Source organism: Physeter macrocephalus, unplaced genomic scaffold (genome assembly GCF_002837175.3).
Source record: "Physeter macrocephalus isolate SW-GA unplaced genomic scaffold, ASM283717v5 random_172, whole genome shotgun sequence".
Classification (NCBI taxonomy): domain Eukaryota; kingdom Metazoa; phylum Chordata; class Mammalia; order Artiodactyla; family Physeteridae; genus Physeter; species Physeter macrocephalus.
The window spans coordinates 17,563-35,533 of NW_021145443.1; the positions used below are offsets into that span (position 1 = coordinate 17,563).

Consider the following 17,971-nt stretch of genomic DNA (forward strand, 5'->3'; position numbering starts at 1 on the left):
CCCCAGCCCTGCTGGAAGGGTTCCACGAGGGCTCTGTGCCCCCGGATGGAACCAACAGGGGCTCAGATGTGACATTGCCCTGGGTCTATGTCTACACCCCACTTCTGCCCCCTGCTGGCTGTGTGGCTTTGGGCAGCAGCCTGAGCTCTGGGGCCTCAGTTTCCTCCCTGTGAAATGGGGCCAGTGAGGCTCACACCGCCCAAACTGGCAGGGATGGTGCAGGAGTTAAATGAGATAATATAGGCCGAAGCTTTTCAGAAAGCTGAAAAATACTCATTATTATCAGCTAGAAAGCAAGGTCAAGTTCACATCCATGGCATGGAGGCCGAGAAAATCCAGGGAAACCTTCGTGGGGCTGAGCTGGGTCATCGCGGGTGACTATCGAAACGGGTCTGAAGGAATACAGAAGGGCTCAGACGATCCAGAAAGACATTCGGGTGAAGGAGCCCTCAGAGGGCAAGGCTTAGGGGAAGGAGTCCTCCCAGCGGGCGGGACGCAGACAGCCACGTGCAGGGGGGCAGCCAGAGCTCAGCATGTCCACACATCGGCAACAGAGGTCCTTCTCTCTGTGACCAGGAGGGAGGGGAAGTCCCAGGCCGGCGCAGATCACGGTGGAGAGCAGTCACCAGGCCGGCAGCAACGGGCCCACGTGCCAGAGCCTCAGCAAGTAGGGAAGGACTTTCCCAGCACAGTCTCCTTTGCCACGAACACCACGTGCCGTTTCAGAGGTGAGAACACGTGCTTCTGATGGTCCAGGCCTGGAGGGAGGGAGATACAGACCAGGGTGGCCAAGATGCAGGAAACCAAACTGAAAATACGTAGCAGAGGATTTGGCAACGGGCACCAGGAGACAAGGAGCCAGTGGTGGCCAACCTCGGAAATTTCAGCTTCAGACAGGCTGAGTTTCAAGAACCGCGGGGACCCCATGTGGGGTGGAGACAGGCCTGACAAGTTGTTCTCTGGATTGGAAGCAGCAGGTTCCTGCTGGGGGCCTGGTCTGGGTGATTATCCTCCAAACTTCCCCAGAGGTGGCCCCAGGGGCCATCCCCTTAAGTCACACAGGGCTGGCACGTCTTAAGATGCACCGTCTTGGGATGCCTTCCCTCTGCGTCCACAGAACTGGGTTGCACAACTCCGGGGGCACCGGTCCAGGGTGTTCCCTTATCTCCTTGATCTGTGCCGTCAGCACCATTATTATGCCCTTTTGCAGCTGAATAGAGTAAGGCTCAGAGAGGTGGTGTAACTCGCTCTTTGGTCAACAGCTAATAAAGGTGGAGAGAGATTCACGGCCAGCTCCGTCCTGCTCCAGAACAAGTGCCTTCTACCCCACTGGCCTCTCCCCTGATGATTCACTTTTATCCATATCCCCTCAAAAGATGCTAAATATTCTCCTGCACCCTCCAGTTCCTCAGCCTGTGAGAGTTGGAGGCTGTCCTTAGGGAAGTCCCCGGGACTTAGGGTTTCTTGGAATTGGAAGAAATTGCTTCCCCGGGACAACACAACTGAGCCTTCTCCCCGTGCACACCCACCTGGGCCTGTTAGGGAGGTGCAGCCTCCGGGAAGTCAGGCTGCTGGGGGTTCAGTGTTGTGCTGAGGTCTGATTTCAGCAAGGAAATTGGCCAAGTCAGACTGCAGGATGTCAGAGAAGTTTCCTAAAAATCTTGTAGCAAGAGAGGTACAGAGGTGGGCCATACACCCCCCAGGGATCAGCCCGGGAAGGCGTGGGGAGGGGGACACCCATAAATGCACGATGTTCCCCGCAGCGCAGGGAATCCGCACGCAACCTAAACTGAGACGGGGATGTGAGCTCTGGCTGGACGACAAGGTAGAAGATCAATTGTCATCGCAGCCATTTACAGCATCTGTATTCATTTTCCTGTGTCTGAGGCAACAATGCAGCACGAACCGCTGGCTTAAAACAACAGAAATTTATTCCCTCACAGTTCTGGAGGCCAGAGTCCAAAGTCACGCTGTTGGCAGAGCCTCTGTCCCTCTGCAGGCTCTGGGGGAGGGTCCTCTCCTGGCCTCTCTGGTGGCCCCAGGGGTCCTGGGCTTGTGGCTGCCTCACTCCGGTCTCTGTCTCCATCGTCACATGGCTTCTCCCTGTGTGTCCGCTCCTCTTCTCTCCTAAGGACACTCATCATTGGACTTGGGGTCCACCCTGATCTAGGATGACTTCATTTTGAGATCCTTAACTTAATTACATCTGCAAAGATCCTCTTCCCAATAAGGTCACATTCACAGGCTCCAGACGTACATAGCTTTTGGGGGCCACCCCCACCCCGCTACTAAGCCCTTCCCGTGTGCCAGACGCTCAGCGGGCAAGGGAGGGCTTCCCGAGCACAGTCTCGTTTGCAGGTGCTGTTTTGTATATGAAAACATGAGCTTCGGAGAAAACAGTGAGTTGGCTGTGAAGCTGCAGCTGTGTCGGTTGAAGTCATTGCCTGGGGTTTCCTTCATCACCGAGTAAGGGGGGGCGGGGAGGGAGGGAGCTGGCAATGGCACCTTCACTACCCTTTTGAGACGTTTTATGTGGGAGGAAAATGTCGCACACCTACACGCATACAAGTTTGAAAGCCGAGCATCTGGTCATTTTACAGATGGGGAGACCGAGGCTGGGGTGCCTTGAGGGAGGATGACCGGAAGCCAGAGAATCCGAGTGACAGCCTCTGAGCCCAGGTGAGGTTGGCTGACCCCCGGGGGGCATTTCATCCTGCCTTGAGCCTGGTCTCAAAAGGACATCCTCAAACACCTCCCAAAACTTTGGTTGAGAGACTTCCAAGAGAAAATCCACGCCTGAAGCCTTTTTCCTCACACTCCTGGGCTGACCCTGTGTCCGAGCAGATCCAGGCCTGCTTCTTGGAGCAGAGTTGAGGCAGGCGCTCCACAGACGGCATCTGTTTGCACTCCTGGAATAAGCTTATCTTGCAGAGATTAAATCCGCTCTCAGGGCTGAATTAAAGTTTGATGAAAGATATTTCTTAATGCCTTGCTGGCTTTCCAGAGCCCCGTGGGAGACAAAGTCCTTCAAAATTCCTTCCCACGAGCCCCTAACCTCCCCAGAACAAACAGACACATCATCCAAGGTAGGGCGCACCAGAAGCGGCCCGAAGGAAAACACAAGTTTTATTCCGGTGGAAAGTTTGGCGTCTCCACTACCAGGATTAAAATTCTGGCCCTGTTTCAGACTAACTGAGGAGCAAAGGCTATTTTCATTCGTTCGTTCATCCATTCATTCGTCCGCAAGAAGTTGCTGAGGGCCTGCTTAGCCCTGGGGCCCGCATGACCTCACCGTCTAGAGGGAAGGTGGACAGTAAACCGATAATCACACAACCACACAATCACGCCATGGGAGCGTTGAAGGAGAGGCGCGGGCTGCTGCAGGGTGGGGCAGGCGGAGCTGACAGATGCCGTTGGGAGGCAGACCCTTCCCAGAGGAAGTGACACTTGCAATGAAACTTTAAGGACAACTAGGACGGACCCGGGAGAAGTGGACCTGCGGACGGGGGAGCCATCCAGGCATAGGAACCGCACGTGCAAAGGCCTTGAGGTGGGAGGACACCGAGGTAGGAGGGCCTGAAACAGCCCGGGGGAAAGGGGTGTGTGGACCACAGGTGGGAACTCAGGTGTGTGCTGGGGTGGGCGGGGCCGGAGCACGGAGGGGCTTGGATTTAATTCTGGGCACACCCAGAAGCATTTGGAGAATTTATTTTAAATTAAGCTTTTAGTTTTTAGATAATTGATCCCCATGCAGGGGTAAGAAATAATTCAAAGAGATCCTGTGTACCTTTACTGAGTTTCCCCTGGTGGTAACACCTTGCAAAACTATAGTGTAACATCACAACCTGGATATTGACGTGGCTACAAGCCACCCATTTTATTCAGATTTCCCCAGTTTGCTTGCACTTGTGTGTATGTGTGTGTGTGTGTACATGTGCGTGTGTGTGTATGCGTGTATTTGTGTAACTATGTGTGTGTACATATGTATGTATGTGTACACATGCATGTGTTTAGTTCCATGCAGTGAGTAAGCTCCTGGGGCTGCTCCCACGTTCAATTACCATTTCATAGAAAAAGCAAATAGCTTCGTAAAAATGAAAATACGACAGATGGGGTTGAAGTCCCCAGTGACCACGCCCATTACAGGTCCCTGTTGCCCTCCCTCAGAGTGACCCCTGGAGATGACATTGCCGTGGAGACCTCCACGGCTCCGAGAGACAGATGTACATACACACCTCCACACTTTGGGTGGAAGGATGTAGTATTATTAGTTTTCCAGGATGGCTAACCAGTAAAAACAATGCCATGTGGATATCACGTAGCCCGTGGTAGGATGTGACAGGAAGGGTATTTCACCTCTGTGGTTTTCCTTCCAGAAGCCCCAAACGCTGGTCTAATCATGAGGAAAACATCAGGCAGACCCAGATCGGAGGACAACTCACAAAACACCTGAAGCTCTACTCCCCAAAATGGCCAAGATCACCAAAAACGAGGAACGATGGAGAAACTGTCACGGACCAGAGGACTAAGGAAACATGAGCGCTAAATGCAAAGTACATCCTGGATGCGATCCTGACGCGGACACACTGCAGACTCGAAATCCAGTCTAGCATCGGGTGAATGATGACGCACCAGGGTTGGTGCAGAACCCTGGTCGTGTAGAATGACAGTGTTACGGGAAACTCAAACTGAGTGAGGGACGTATGCAAACACTGTGCTAGCTTTGCAACTTTTCTTCAGGGTTCAAGGGCACCCCTTGAAGTTCTCAAGGGGCCAGGGAGCTTATACATACAAAAGCATACAAAGCCCAAAATTCAAATTTCCCTTCCAATCTTCTACCCCAAACCCACTCCCCAGTAGCTAAAACATGATACGTGATTTTCCCCACCTTCAGGAGTTCTTTTAAAAGAATCTTCCAATGCCTGATGATAAACCCATCTTTTCAGAGGAGTCCTAAATCAGGGCGGGGTCTCTGGAAAGATCCACACTTGGTCATATTTCAAATACGACCGTAAAACCCACATAGTCGGAGCTTCTGCCGGGAACCAGGCCCTCTGCCTCCTAATCCCAGCCCACCAAGCAGGAACTGTCATTAGCCCATTCTCAAGAGGAGGAAACTGAGGCCCTGAGTCCCAGCCATCAGTGATGGGGCTGGAATTCGGTCCTAGGACTCCGATGGCAAAACCTGTGCCAGTCGCCACCGCACAGCATCACCCCCGCCCCCTGGGGCTTCTCTTCCACAGAGTACATGCCCCCTTCCTCCCCTCCCTCCCCCCTCCCGCCCTCCTTCCCTTCCTTCCACGCTCTCTCCCTCCCTCTCCACCTCTCTTTCTTTTTCCCTTTCCCACTTTCTTTCCTTCTCTCTCTCCCTCCCTGGGCCAGCACCACCAGAACGTGGATTGTAAGGAACCCCTGGGACACTGGGGGGCACATACAGTCCTGAGAGGTCTGCTCAGAGCTTCTCCCCTCGTAAGGGGCACCAAGGAGAGGTTCCTGGGCCCGTTTCACCCCAGATGCCGTGCCGGGCCGGGACAGAAGCTTGAGGAGCCTCCATGACTGGGCTCCGGGAGGTTTGGGTCTCACGCTTCAGCCAGGCACTTAATTGGCATCCTCCTCTTTCTAGCCCAGGAAATGGCTTTAAAAAGCTCCTTAGAACCCAGCCCTGGGAACCCTGGCTCGGCCGGTGCCTCATGTCCCCAGGGAGGGCACTCTGCCAGCCCAGGCGAGGTCCAGGCTGGCTCCTGGTACTAACCACACGTGGCCCCCACTGACGGGTCCCGTGGGTGGCCAACCCCACCCCAATGATGCAGCCATGGATCCCGAGCACCTCAAAGCCTTGCACCGTCCCCAGCACAGAGCAAGCACTGGGGAAGGGAGATTGCCAAGGGGAGGAGGATGTGGACCCAGGACACGCTCTTCTCTCCTCCGACCTCTGCGGCGGAGACCTCTGCCCTTTGTGGGCAGGAAACGTCTGCTAAGGGTCTGGGCTCTGCAGCCTGGATTCAGGGCCGTCTCAGCCTGTTGCATGTCTCCCAGCCTCGACTTCCCCATCTGTAAACTAGACTGACGATTGTTTCCATCCCCTGGGGGTTTTGTGAGGACTCAGCGACTTGCTGAAGCAAGAGAGGTCAGCCTGGCACCGGCTCAGACTCTATGAATCTATGGCCAGAAAAAGGTCGAAAATTAAAGAAAAAGCTGGAGGATCAAAAATGGGGCGCAGCGGGGCAGCTCTGAGGGGGCCCCTGAACAAGAATGAATGAACCGCCCCCAGCGGGGCCACATCAGTGAGATAGCTCTCAGGAGGAAGCAGACATTCGAGAATGTTTGGGAAAAACAGGGGCTCTTCCCATGGTGGCGGGGGGCAACCTCAGGGCCCCGACCAGCCCCATAATCCAAGGGCAGGGCCCAGCGAGAAAAGGAAATTCGGGGCCCTTGTTCAAAAAGTATTGAGAATTTCCCAAGAGTGACAGCAGAGCGCTAAACCAAGCATGGGGTCCTTTAGGATTCGAGGGCCTGTGTGACCACCCAGGCCACACGCTCCTGAAGCCAGCCTTGCTCAGGGGTCTCTCGGCCTCCAGAGAGTGAAATGTGGAGACCGCTGTTAACAGACGCCTTTACCCAAGCAGCCTGGCCACCCCTGCTCCCACCTCCCCCAACAGCTCCCCCGTGGTCAAAGTGCAAATCGATCTAGAGGTCAGAGCGGCCCACACCATTATCAAGAGGGACAATGGGAGGAGGGGAGGGGACTCTGGGAAAAGTCAAAGTGTCACCACGCAGCTCCAGGAGATAAGCCAATCAGAGGCCGTCAGCCAGCAGCTGCCAGACATTTGCCATGATGCCAGAAATGGCATTGCTCTGGTTCCCGTGGTCTTGGAAGAGAATCACCTCACACGCAGGGGACACCTGCTCCATTGCCGGCAGTGGGTGGGCGCTTTGAGTTCATACTCCCCCAGGCACACTGCAGGATGGAGCCAGCATCTGATGGGACTACGGAGCACAGGGGCGACCTTCTCAGAACAGCCCTGGGATGCCTCTGGCCCCTGGCAGCCGGAACAGACCTTGAGCCTGCAGACTGGTGGAGGTGCTCCTGCCTGAGGGCCCGGGACCTGCTGGAGGCCTTCGGATGGGGACGCACAGAGGGAGCGAAGGAGGTGGGCCCCTCAGAACGAAACGAAAGGGCTCTGGCATCGGTGAGCCTGCAGAGCAGCCAGGGTCCTGGGGCGGGGCGGGGCGGGGCGGGGCGTGCCGGGAGGCCAAGCAGCAGGAGGAACGTGGGAGTGCAAGTCCTCCCCTCACACACCCCCGAGGCAGTGCCAGCAGGGGTGGCCGCAGACAGAGACCAGGCCCCGTCCTCAGGGTGTCCCGGACTCCGGGGTGATTGCGGACGGACAGCGCCCCCCAGCAAGCATGCCCCACACCCTGCACAAGTTCTCCCAACAGACGACGGAGAAACCTCGGAGCCCAGCGACGCGGCCACCCCCAGTGCTGCTCCACGCGGGCTCAACTAACCTGTCGCTATCAGAGCCTACATCCTGCAGAGAAGGAGCCTGAGGGTCATAGAGGAACTGTCTCTCCGGGGTCACACAGCTGATCAATGGCAAAAGCAGTATTTAACCCAGATTTGAATCGCATTCAGGTTCTTCTACCTTTGAAGTGAGGCTTTGAGCCCAGCGAGTGCATCTCTCCCCTCCGGCACAGGCGAGCAGAGACCGTCTTTCTTCCTACTGCAGCCCAGAGAGGATGCGACTCCGGGCGGAGTGCCTGGGGGGAGAAGGATGCCGCAGTGGAAGCAGGAGGCATCACTTGACTCAATTCTTCTAAGTCAAATAAAACTTGATTTTTCTTTTGTTTTTGGCGGTACGCGGGCCTCTCACTGTCGCGGCCTCTCCCGTTGCGGAGCACAGGCTCCGGACGCGCAGGCTCAGCGGCCACGGCTCACGGGCCCAGCCGCTCCGCGGCACGTGGGATCCTCCCGGACCGGGGCGCGAACCCGTGTCCCCTGCATCGGCAGGCGGACGCGCAACCACTGCGCCACCAGGGAAGCCCAAAACTCGATTTTTGGGGGGAAGAGCTGGGCTCCTCCCCCACTGCAGGGCAGCTTCACACGTAGGCGCGGCCAGGGAGACACGCAGCCCCGTGCTAAGAAGGGCCTGCGCTTGGTTTGATACTCTGCTGTCTTGAAACTCTTAACAGTTTTTAAACAAAGGTCTTCATTTTCACTTTGCACTGGGCCTCACAAATTCGATTGCCTGTGCTGCCCCAGTGTCCCAGGTATCATGAAAAGCCAGGGTCCCTCCCCAGGTGGAACATTCCAGGTGCTGGCTGCTCACTCCTCATACGTTGCCCTGATGCACCCATCGTCGAAGCCCACATGGCCACCTGAAGGAGGCAGATCTGCAGCCTCTGCTGGGCCGGAGCTGGAGCCCCCGAGATGGGTCAGGCCTCGCCAGGTGCCCCAAGGAGACAGTGCCCCCGGGGATCCTGCTATCTACCCCCCCGACCATCACTGCAGGGAATTGGCCACGCCCCCTCCCCTTCCCAGTCTTAGGAAGTCCCCCTCTCCCCCTGGGATGGCTGTATCCCCTTTGCCCCCCGAGCTCCTCCCTCCATCCACCCACCTCTGGGAGGGCCCACTGATTCACACACACGCATGCAGTGGCTTTAGAATTTCCCCTCCGTTGGCTTCTTGCCCCTGGCTGGTGTGGGACACGGGTGTTCGCACCTCTCCCCCTGGTTTTGTCTCATCAAATGCAGAGACAGCTATGGTCTCTGACATCACTCTCTGTTCCCCCTCCCATGCCCCGGTATGCATTCCCACATCTTCTGGAAACAGCACTTAGAATTTTCTTACAGGACCCTCTGCCCCACTGGATTCCCTATTGTTTGGGCAGGGGAACCCCATTCCCAGGGTCCAAGGGTGGACTTGTGACTCAGGCCTGGCTCATCAGCTTACTCCATCTTCCAGGCCTCAGCGACTGATTCACACATAGGAACATGCCCCAGAACAATCCAGTCTGAGTTAATTCTGTGAAACTGTTGGAAAGAAATAATCTGCGTTTCTATTGGAAAGGGAGGTGGGTGGCTGTAAATCTTGAGCTGCCAGGAGCTGACTGGAAAGGAAGACAGAGCCAGAGATGGAGAGAAATCAAGTCCTGAGGACAGCATTTGATCTCCTGGATCCAGCTGTGCCTGAAGCCAGACCCAGACCATTTCAGTTACATAAAAATTATTTTTCTTAAGTCAGTTGAGGCAGGTTTTGTGTCACTCGTGACAGAGAGAACCCTGAGCAGTATCCCGTCTCTCTCTGTTGTGAAGGATACAGCCACACAGGAGCAGACTCCACACTTGGCTCTCAAACACAGTATCCAGGACTTGGAGAAACTCCCAAAGCTGGCCAAAGGAAGGCTTTGGAATGGAGCCTGTGCCTCTCACTGACATTTCTTTCTAAGGCAGTTTGGCCAGGAGTCCTTCCAGAGAGTGATCTTGTCTCCCCGGGCAACACAGAAGAGCCCGCATCCCTTGCGGGTGGCAGAGCACTGTCTCCCTGGTGCCGGCACTCAGCCTAATTCCCTGCCCTTGAACGTGGTCAGCACTGTGAATGGCATGGAATATCCGTCCCAGGAGGAAGTTGCTAACTAGTTGACTTGGAGTTTCTCAAAAGGGAGATTACCTAGGGTGGACCTGGTCTCATCAGGTGAGCTCTTAAAAGGGACCCGGACCTTCTGAAATCAGAGCTTGAAAGTGTGAGAGGGCCGAAGGAGGAGGTCACATGGTAAGGACCTGGGAGCTCCCAGGTCCCTTGAAAGCTGAGAGCTGTTCCCAGCCAACAGCAAGTGGGACAAAGGCATCTCAGTTCTGAGTTGGCCAACAACTTGAGGGAGCTTGGAGATGAGCCTCCAGATGAGAACTCAGGCCAGCCGACTCCATGGCTGCAGCCTTGTCAGACTCTGAGCAGAGAGCTCGGCTGAAACGTGCCGACCCCTGACCCGCGGACACCCTGAGTGCTCTTTCAGCCACTAAGTTTGTGGTACTTTTGTTACACAGCTTTGAAGACTAACACACCTCTCCTCTGCCTGGCTCACCCCTTCTCTTCGTTCAGGTCTCTGCTCAAATGTCACCTCCCCGGAGGCCTTCCTGACCACCCCGTTGCACCCATCCCATCAGCCTCCAGTCTCTAATAACCCACTTTAATGGTCTTTCTAGCCCTTCCACCTGCCACAGCACGGACACCACGTGCTGGCTGACTTATTACCAGTCTCCCCTTCGGACCTGGAACTCCAGGAGAGGGGGCGTGGCCTGACCGCCTACGGCTGCTGCCCTGGGTGGAGAACCCAGCGCAGGAGAAGGCCTGCCTCGACATTGGTTGAATAAATGAATGAGCGAGTGAACGAGCAAGCAAGTGAATGAAGAACCAGCCAACTTTCGCTGCTCAGGAGCCCTGCTGAGCTGCAGCTCTTGTGGGGAGCAGATAAGAATGTGGTTTCCAAATTTCCGGTTCCCCTTGAGCGGCCGAAGCGCTCCCCGTGACCTCTGCGGCTGGCGGGGCCGAGAGCCCCTCCCAAGGCACGTGCAAACTCAGGGTAATCAGGCTCCTTCCCCGAGCCGAGGCGCTCAGGCTGTGCCCCCGCGCTAGCACTGCTCCCAAGAGTGTGTGGCCCTGTCAGCTGAGCTCTCCGTGCCTTGGTCTTCTTATCTACAAAATGGGTACAAGAGTTTATCTGGCTCCCAAGGCTTTCTGAGGATTAAATGAACTCATTTGTACCCAGGTTGAGAACGGTCCCTAGCAGGTGCCCAGCAAGCTTTGCCAGGTATTATCATGGAAACAAATCTGCAGCACCACCGAGAAGGGGGGTCTTCTATCAAGAACCTCCACCCTTTCCTGGGGCAAGCTGCAGCATCTGCCTGGCCCCATCTGGGGCGTGGCCAAGCCAGAGTAGAGGGCACAGCAGACTGTTAGCACGGTGACGCCCCAGGGCCACGGGTGGAGGGGCTGTGTTAGCGTCAAGGGGGTAGATGTACCACGTGATGCCTCACCTTTGGGGGGCTGCCAGGGAGGAGCCCCGGTCCTCCACTTTCCTGCCCTGAACTGACCCTGAAGACTCCCCACCCGCACTGCCTACTTCACTGAGCAGGAAACAGAAATGCCCAGGGCCCCGGCCAACAGGCCAAAGAAACACAAGCCTTTGGGGAGAGCAAGGAGCTGAGTGCCGAGGGCAGAGGGCCACCAGGTCCGGGGCTGTGTGGCTCTGGGTGACCCTGGAGAAAGGCAGACACCTGCCAGGCCCGGAGATGTGTCCCAGCCTCCCACTGGCGGGGGCAGGGCCACGAGTACTCCTGGGAAATGGTGAGATGTGCCGCCCACAGTCCCATCTCTTGCTGGCTCCCACCCCGGGCTCCCTCAGTCCACCCCCTCCTTCCCCCTCCCACTGGGTCCCAAGGCGCCCGGCAGAGCAGAAGTGTCCTGGAAACAAAGCGTTGACAGCGCGTTACCCCAGCAGACCGCGATGCCCTATCTCACTCTGGCTGCCAGTACACTTCGTCGCCTGGCCCCAAAAGTGAGACGCCCAGACTTCGGAAGCTGTGCTTGGAGCCCTCCGAGGAAATAATTCCCGACTACCGGGCCAGCAATTTGACCGCGGCCAAGTGGAACTTAGGATCTGGCAACCTTCAAGTGACATCCAAGCAAGAGCCCTCATGGGCTCCCTGAGTGAATCTGCTCTCCCTCTGCCCGGCCCCAAGCCTCCCTGCCCCTCTCTGCAGCCAGTTGGTCATCCAGGAGAGAGATCGCCACCCTTGATGGAGCAGTGCTGATGGACAAGAGCGGCCCATGTCCACGGACAGCCAGATGTTGGCAGATCCGAAATCATCCCTGAGGCCATGAGGGCAGCTGCCCGTGCAGGCCGGCTAATTGGCCCCAGGAAACCCCAGAGCTAGGCCACAGCCACACAGAGTGAGGAAATGGGGCCTGTGGGAGAGGAAAGCACATGTGTCACCAGCAGCTGCTGGGCCTCAGTTATGCAAAGTTAGCTGAGTGGGCTTCCCGCCCTCTGTGTTACATAACTCTTTCTCTGACCCTTCCGGAGGGAAGCTCGCACCTCAGCCCAACCTTGGAGTCACCTGGGAAATGCAGATGCCAGGGTCCCCTCCAGAGATTCCAAGGCAACTGGTCTGGGGCGTGGCCTGGGCATCAGGATATTTAAAGCCCTTTGGATGACTCCAAAGGCAGCCAGGGTTAAGGACACAGGCTCCAGGGTCAGAGGCAGAGCCATGGCCCACGGGCCTAAAGGCTGGACCCCACCCAACCGCAAGGATCACAGAGCTTTAGGTGTGAGCCGAGCCCTGGAGTTGTGCAGTCCACAACTTGTGCGACTGGACACAGCAGCCCTGTTTGGGGCAGGGGAGAAACTGAGCGTCCAACCCTCTTTACTGATATATAACAACATGGAGCTTCTGCTGTTTGTCCAGGGAATTTGTACTCAGTACCTCCAACCCCCTAATGGTCTTGGGAAGGAGACAGAAAACAAAGACTCTCACAAGTGAATATATAATGACAAATTTGCTAAATGCGTGTGATGCAAAAGACCAGTAAGGTAACTATGGGAGGAAAATAGTGGTCCCCCAACCTTGTCCAATCCCGATCCCCAGATTCTGTAAATTTGTTAGGTTACATGGCAAAGGGCAGTGAAGGCTGCAGATGGAATTGAGGTTACTAAACAGCTGACCTTTTTTTGTTTCACATACCATACTAGATTTTTTCCCTTAATTTTAAACGTTAGGTACAGTTGGGATATGTGACAATTTCACGTGCACAGACTGGAAGGTCTTAAAACTGTGGAGTCACTTAGGCAGGAAACAGAAATATATGAGAAATTAGAAAATGAATGAAAACATCTAGGCAAATTAGAATGACCCACTTTTAAGGGAACAAGTTAAAGATTTTTTTAAGCAACTTCTACTCATTTTAGGGACTTCCCTGGTGGAGCAGTGGTTAACTCTGCGTGCTCCCAATGCAGAGAGCCTGGGTTCGATCCCTGGTCAGGGAACTAGATCCCACACGCATGCCGCAACTGAGAGTTCGCATGCCGCAACTAAGGAGCCTGCCTGCTGCAACTAAGGAGCCCGCCGGCCACAACTAAGGAGCACACCTGCCACAACCAAGACCTGGTGCAACCAAATAAATAAAATAAATATAGTCTTTTAAATTTCTACTCATTTCATTTTATATTTCAGGTTACGTTGAGAAAATCTTTTTAAATTTTTTATTAGTTAATTTTTAACTGAGGTATAATTGACATACATCATATTCATTTCAGGTGTACAACATAAGGGTTCCATATTTGTGTACTTTTAGAAATGATCACCTCAATAGCTAACATCCGTCCCCGTGCACAGTCACGAAATGTTTTCCTATTTTCTTCTGCTGGTGAGGACTTCAAGTTAATCTACCCTCTCAGCAACTTTTAAATATGCAATATGGTTTTACGAAGTATAGTCACCGTGCTGTACATTACATCCCCATGATTTATTTATCTAAATAGCTGACCTTGGGAATTCCCTGGCGGTCCAGTGGTTAGGACCCCGCGCTTTCACTGCCAAGGGCGCAGGTTCGATCCCTGGTCAGGGAACTGAGATCCCACAAGCTGCAAGGCGCAGCCAAAAATAAATAAACTAATTAATTAAAAAATAAAAATAAACAGCTGAGCTTGAGATGAAGGATTATCCTGGATTATCCAGGTCCAATGTAATCACAAAGAGCCTTAAAAGTGGAAGATAACATATACAGGTATATAATGTTATATGTCAATCACAGCTCAAGAGAAAAAGTGGCAGAGAATCGAAGGAGAGAATCAGAGAGACGGCAGAGGAGAAAGACTTGGCCTGGAGGCTGCTGGAGGTGGGTGCCGTGAGCCAAGCCTCTGAATTCTGCCAGCCACCCAAGGGAGCGGGGAGCAGGCGCTCCCCGGGGCCTCCAGAAAGGAGTGCAGCCTACCACCACCTTGGGAGACCCCGAAACAGCGAGCAGGTGGGGCCCACTGCGCTTCTGACCCACGCAAACTGCGCTAATAAAGGCTGTCGTTTTCGGCCACTACGTTTGTGGTGATGGGTTACAGCAGCAAATAGAAAAACTATATAGTAAGCGCCCCAAAGGAGCGTGGAGTCTAGTTTGGGGGTCAGAGGAGGTCTCCTGAAGAAGCAGCGCTTGGAGTGAGAGGGGAGACGGAGGGAACCGAAGCAGGAGGAAACCCGGAACAAGTGACTGGAGGGCAGACCCCTGGGGACGTCACCGCACTCTGCGCCCCAGTTTCCTCCACCGTGAGATGGGACTATAAGAGCATTTCCTCGCTGTGAGGGTGAAGCGGGCCTGGGAGCCGTGCAGTGAAGGAGCGGAGCGGCTGCGCTCTACAGTCAGACCAGAGCTGCGTTCAAACTCTACGTCTTCTGGCTACTCCTGGGTGACCTGGGCAGGCAGCGGCCCCTCTCTGAGCCTCGCTTTCCCACCTGAAAGACGAGAGCGGGCCAGGCGTGCTCAACCAGTCCTGGCTGCCCTGTCATCGTTGTTGGGAGACTGGGGCCCAGAGACGGGAAGGGACTTGCTCGGGGTCGCCCGGAGACCCGGTAGGCGACCCCCTTCCTCCCAGAGTCCAGATGGGGACAGAGCGCTGGCTGCAGCCTTGCACGGCCCCCGCCAAGCTCCGCTCTGATCAGTACCATCCCCGCTCATTTGCAAAGTTAACTCAGTGCTGGCAGAAGGAACCCAAGGTCTCCACACGTACGTATCAGCAGCCTCGGTAAAAACCAGCTGTAAGGTTCTAAAATAGCCTCCCAGGCTTCCAGAGATGCCGGGTCCCTGGCTGGGAAGGAAAACCCAACCCCGAAGAGGGGGCACCGTCTTCAGAGAAGAGTAACAGCTTCCACGGGTCCCGGCCCAAAAGCTTGCCCAAGAGGTGGGCTGAGCCTGAGCCCCTCAGAGAGGCACGGCTGGAGGGCAAGCGAGGGGGGTCCAGAAAGCCCCCCGAAGCGGGGCATCGTCTTCCCGTAGTCAAGCCTCTTTCTCTCTCCCATCCTCTCCCCACCTCTCTCCTCTCTCAATACCTTATAATTAAAAGATGGGGCTGCAGAGGGACACTACCCCGACTCCACACCTCGAGCTGGGCGATGGTAAGCAAGTGACTTCACCCCCTGGGCCTCAGTTTCCTCATCTGTCAGCTGGGGCCCCCTCCCCACTGGGTGGCCCTGTGGGTCCACAGCACAGGGCAGTGAAGAGCTGACGGAGAGACCTGCCCGTCAGCAAGTGCCTGACGCCTCGTTTCTACCCCAGAGAAGGGCGACGATGGTGACAACCCTACTCCCCGACTCCTCTCCCGAGTCCTTCTCCCCTCTTCTGGCCCCTAGTCCTCTCCCTGCTTCCCTAGGGCTCCTGACCTGGCCCGGCAGGCTGAGGACAGATGATGGAATCTCAGAGCTGGGGATCGGTTTGGCCAAAGTCCACCTGCCGTGCAGCCCTGTGGCCCGGATGCGCCCCAACGCTGGCTTGAAGAGGGAGCCGGGGCCGGGCACGCAGCCCTCATCCCCCATCAACTCTCACAATAACTTGTGGGGGCTGCTTGGTTCACGGCTGCATCCCACCTCCTAGAATGGTGCGTGGTACGTAGTAGGTGCTCAGTAAATATCTGCTGAGTGGCTGAAGTGGTACTCTTACTGTCCCCATCTTACAGGTGAGAAACAGATTCCAAAAGGTCAGCTGGCACGTAGCAAAGTACAACCCTCAGAGGATGAGGGAACCCAGGTTTGGAAGGGAAAGGTCCTGCCCAAGGTCCCAGAGGCAGAAGGTGAACCCAGTTCCACTGGCACCAAAGCCCGAATCTTAACCACCAAAAGATACCCCATTTTCCCAGCTCTTCTAGCCAACTTCTGCACTCATCTTCCTTGCAGGCCAAAGCCTGCCATGCACATGCTGTGTGGCCTTAGGTAACTCACACAACCTCTCTGAGCCTTGGTTTCTGCATTTATAAAACAGAAAACCAACTTCGCTGCACTCAGGCAGAATTTCCCTCAGCTCATTTTTCCTCTGCTTTCTCAGCATCTAGCGGCCGGCTCCAGCGCACGGTCATGCCAAATAAATCTCTGTTGATTAATTAACTGAAAGGACAAGTTTACTTTAGAGCACTGAAGTCTGCCCAGAACCTCTCTGGTTGGTTGTCTCTGTGAACATATTCCTTCTCTCTCCACTTTAAAGAAAGAGAAACTGCAAAAAGCAGGAGATGATTTAGGCGTGTGGTTTATGCAAGAAAGACGTGAGCTGTCAGCAGACCCCTCAGACCCTTGCAGAAAAGACCTTGTCCTACATCAAAAAATAAGCCAATGCACGTGAATCATCAGGCTTTCCATTAAAATAAAATGTCAAAGGACTAGATAGCATGTTCGCTGTGACCCCAGCCTCAGAGGGGGATTCTGATGAACACCAGCCCCTGGCTCTGATGGCGTGGGCTACAAAGGGGCCTGCTGTGCTCCCCCTCCACGCAAAGGCTCTTCGGCCCTCCCACGCAGCGCTGTGCCAGGCTCTGGGCGACCCCAGGGAACAAGCCAAGCCCAGTCCCCTCCCCGAGGGACCTCAGAGCTCAGGAGGGGGGCACCCGGAAGGTTCTGGGCAGAATCCCCGAGGTTTCCAGTGGGCACGTTCAAGCACTGGGTGGGTGGTTTCTGGAGATCACAGAGAACTTTGCAGAGAGGTGGGGAAACACACTTTTCCAGCAGAGTGTAACCCTAGGGCCGGTGTCAAGTGGCAGCCGTGAGGGCAGCCCCAAGCCCCTTGGAGGAGCCCCCAGATGGCAGCATCCGGTTCTCGTGCCAGGGAGGGGCTCTGGGCTCTCAGGACATCCTGCCCCTCGGCCCTGGCCTCTGCCTCCAGGGCTCACCAGCTCTGTCCCTGCTGCCCGTCCAGCTGAGCCAATCCCGGCCCCCCGATGGGTGTCCCGTTCGCAGACAGCCTCACCCACAGCGTCCCGCCAGGCTGGCTAAAAGCGGGAGCTGCACACACTCGCTGGCCTCTGGTCCAAGGGAACAAAGCTCACTTGGACTTAAGGAGAACAGCTGGGAGAGTGCTTTTATCAGGGGCTCCATGTCCTGACCTGGCTCCTGGCTGCTTCCATGACTGGGGGCTGGGAGGTCACTTTTACAGACGTTAAAGACCCTTCCTGCTGATCGCGTGACCACGGCCCAGCCCAGGTCGCACACGCTCACGCTGCCAGGGAGAGGGAGGGGACAGGGCCGAGGCAGTCACATGGGGTCCGCACGCGCAGAAAGGCCCCACGCTTGGTTTAATGCTGTGCTGCTGCCACCTTGAAAGTCTTGATACTGTTTGAACAAGGCGTGGCACATTTTCACTTTGCACTGGGCCCCTAATTCCATAACCAATCCCAGGAGAGGGGCCCCATCACCCAGAGATGCCCAGACCTCATGAAAAGGCTTCGGAAATGGAAATCAGCAGAAACCACATCTTCGTGCCCACGCCAGGGGTCCGAGCGCCCACACTCTAGCATACGTGCACGATCACACAGCTGTGCTCGTGGCGGCTCATGGGGGCCCTACACGTTCAAACACAGTCATGCGTGTTCACACGCGAACATCCGTGTCACCCCCAGCCGCGTGCTTTCTGCTCTGGGAGTGGCTCAGGGGACCTCAAAATGCCACCCCAGCTCCCCTAGGCTATTGAGAAAGCAGGGAAGGCAGTGAGAAACTGGGCGGGCACAGCATCGGGAACAGAGGGGGGCCCCTGTCTCCCCCTGTCTCCCAGCAAAGGAGGGATCCCCTCCGTCACCCAGCATCCCACTTAATCCTCAGACAGCTCTCTCCAGAGCCCCTCCACACACCTTATCCCGTTGAATTCCTGCAGCCACCCCTACGGTAGAGTTTGTATTATACCCATTTTAAGGATGGCATGTAAAGCAATTATACTCCGGTAAAGAGGTTA

At 55.5% G+C, this 17,971-nt stretch overlaps 1 protein-coding gene across 1 annotated transcript in view; it reads right to left on the reverse strand.

Moving 5' to 3' along the window:
- Window positions 1–254: 254 nt before the first annotated feature.
- RBM38 (RNA binding motif protein 38) overlaps window positions 255–17,971 on the reverse strand; it is a 59,128-nt gene continuing 41,411 nt past the window's right edge. Inside the window, exon 5 of the mRNA XM_055082535.1 lies at window positions 255–758. Coding sequence (XP_054938510.1) covers window positions 661–758 — 98 coding nt within the window. The 3' untranslated portion in view covers window positions 255–660. The remainder of the gene's footprint in view (window positions 759–17,971) is intronic.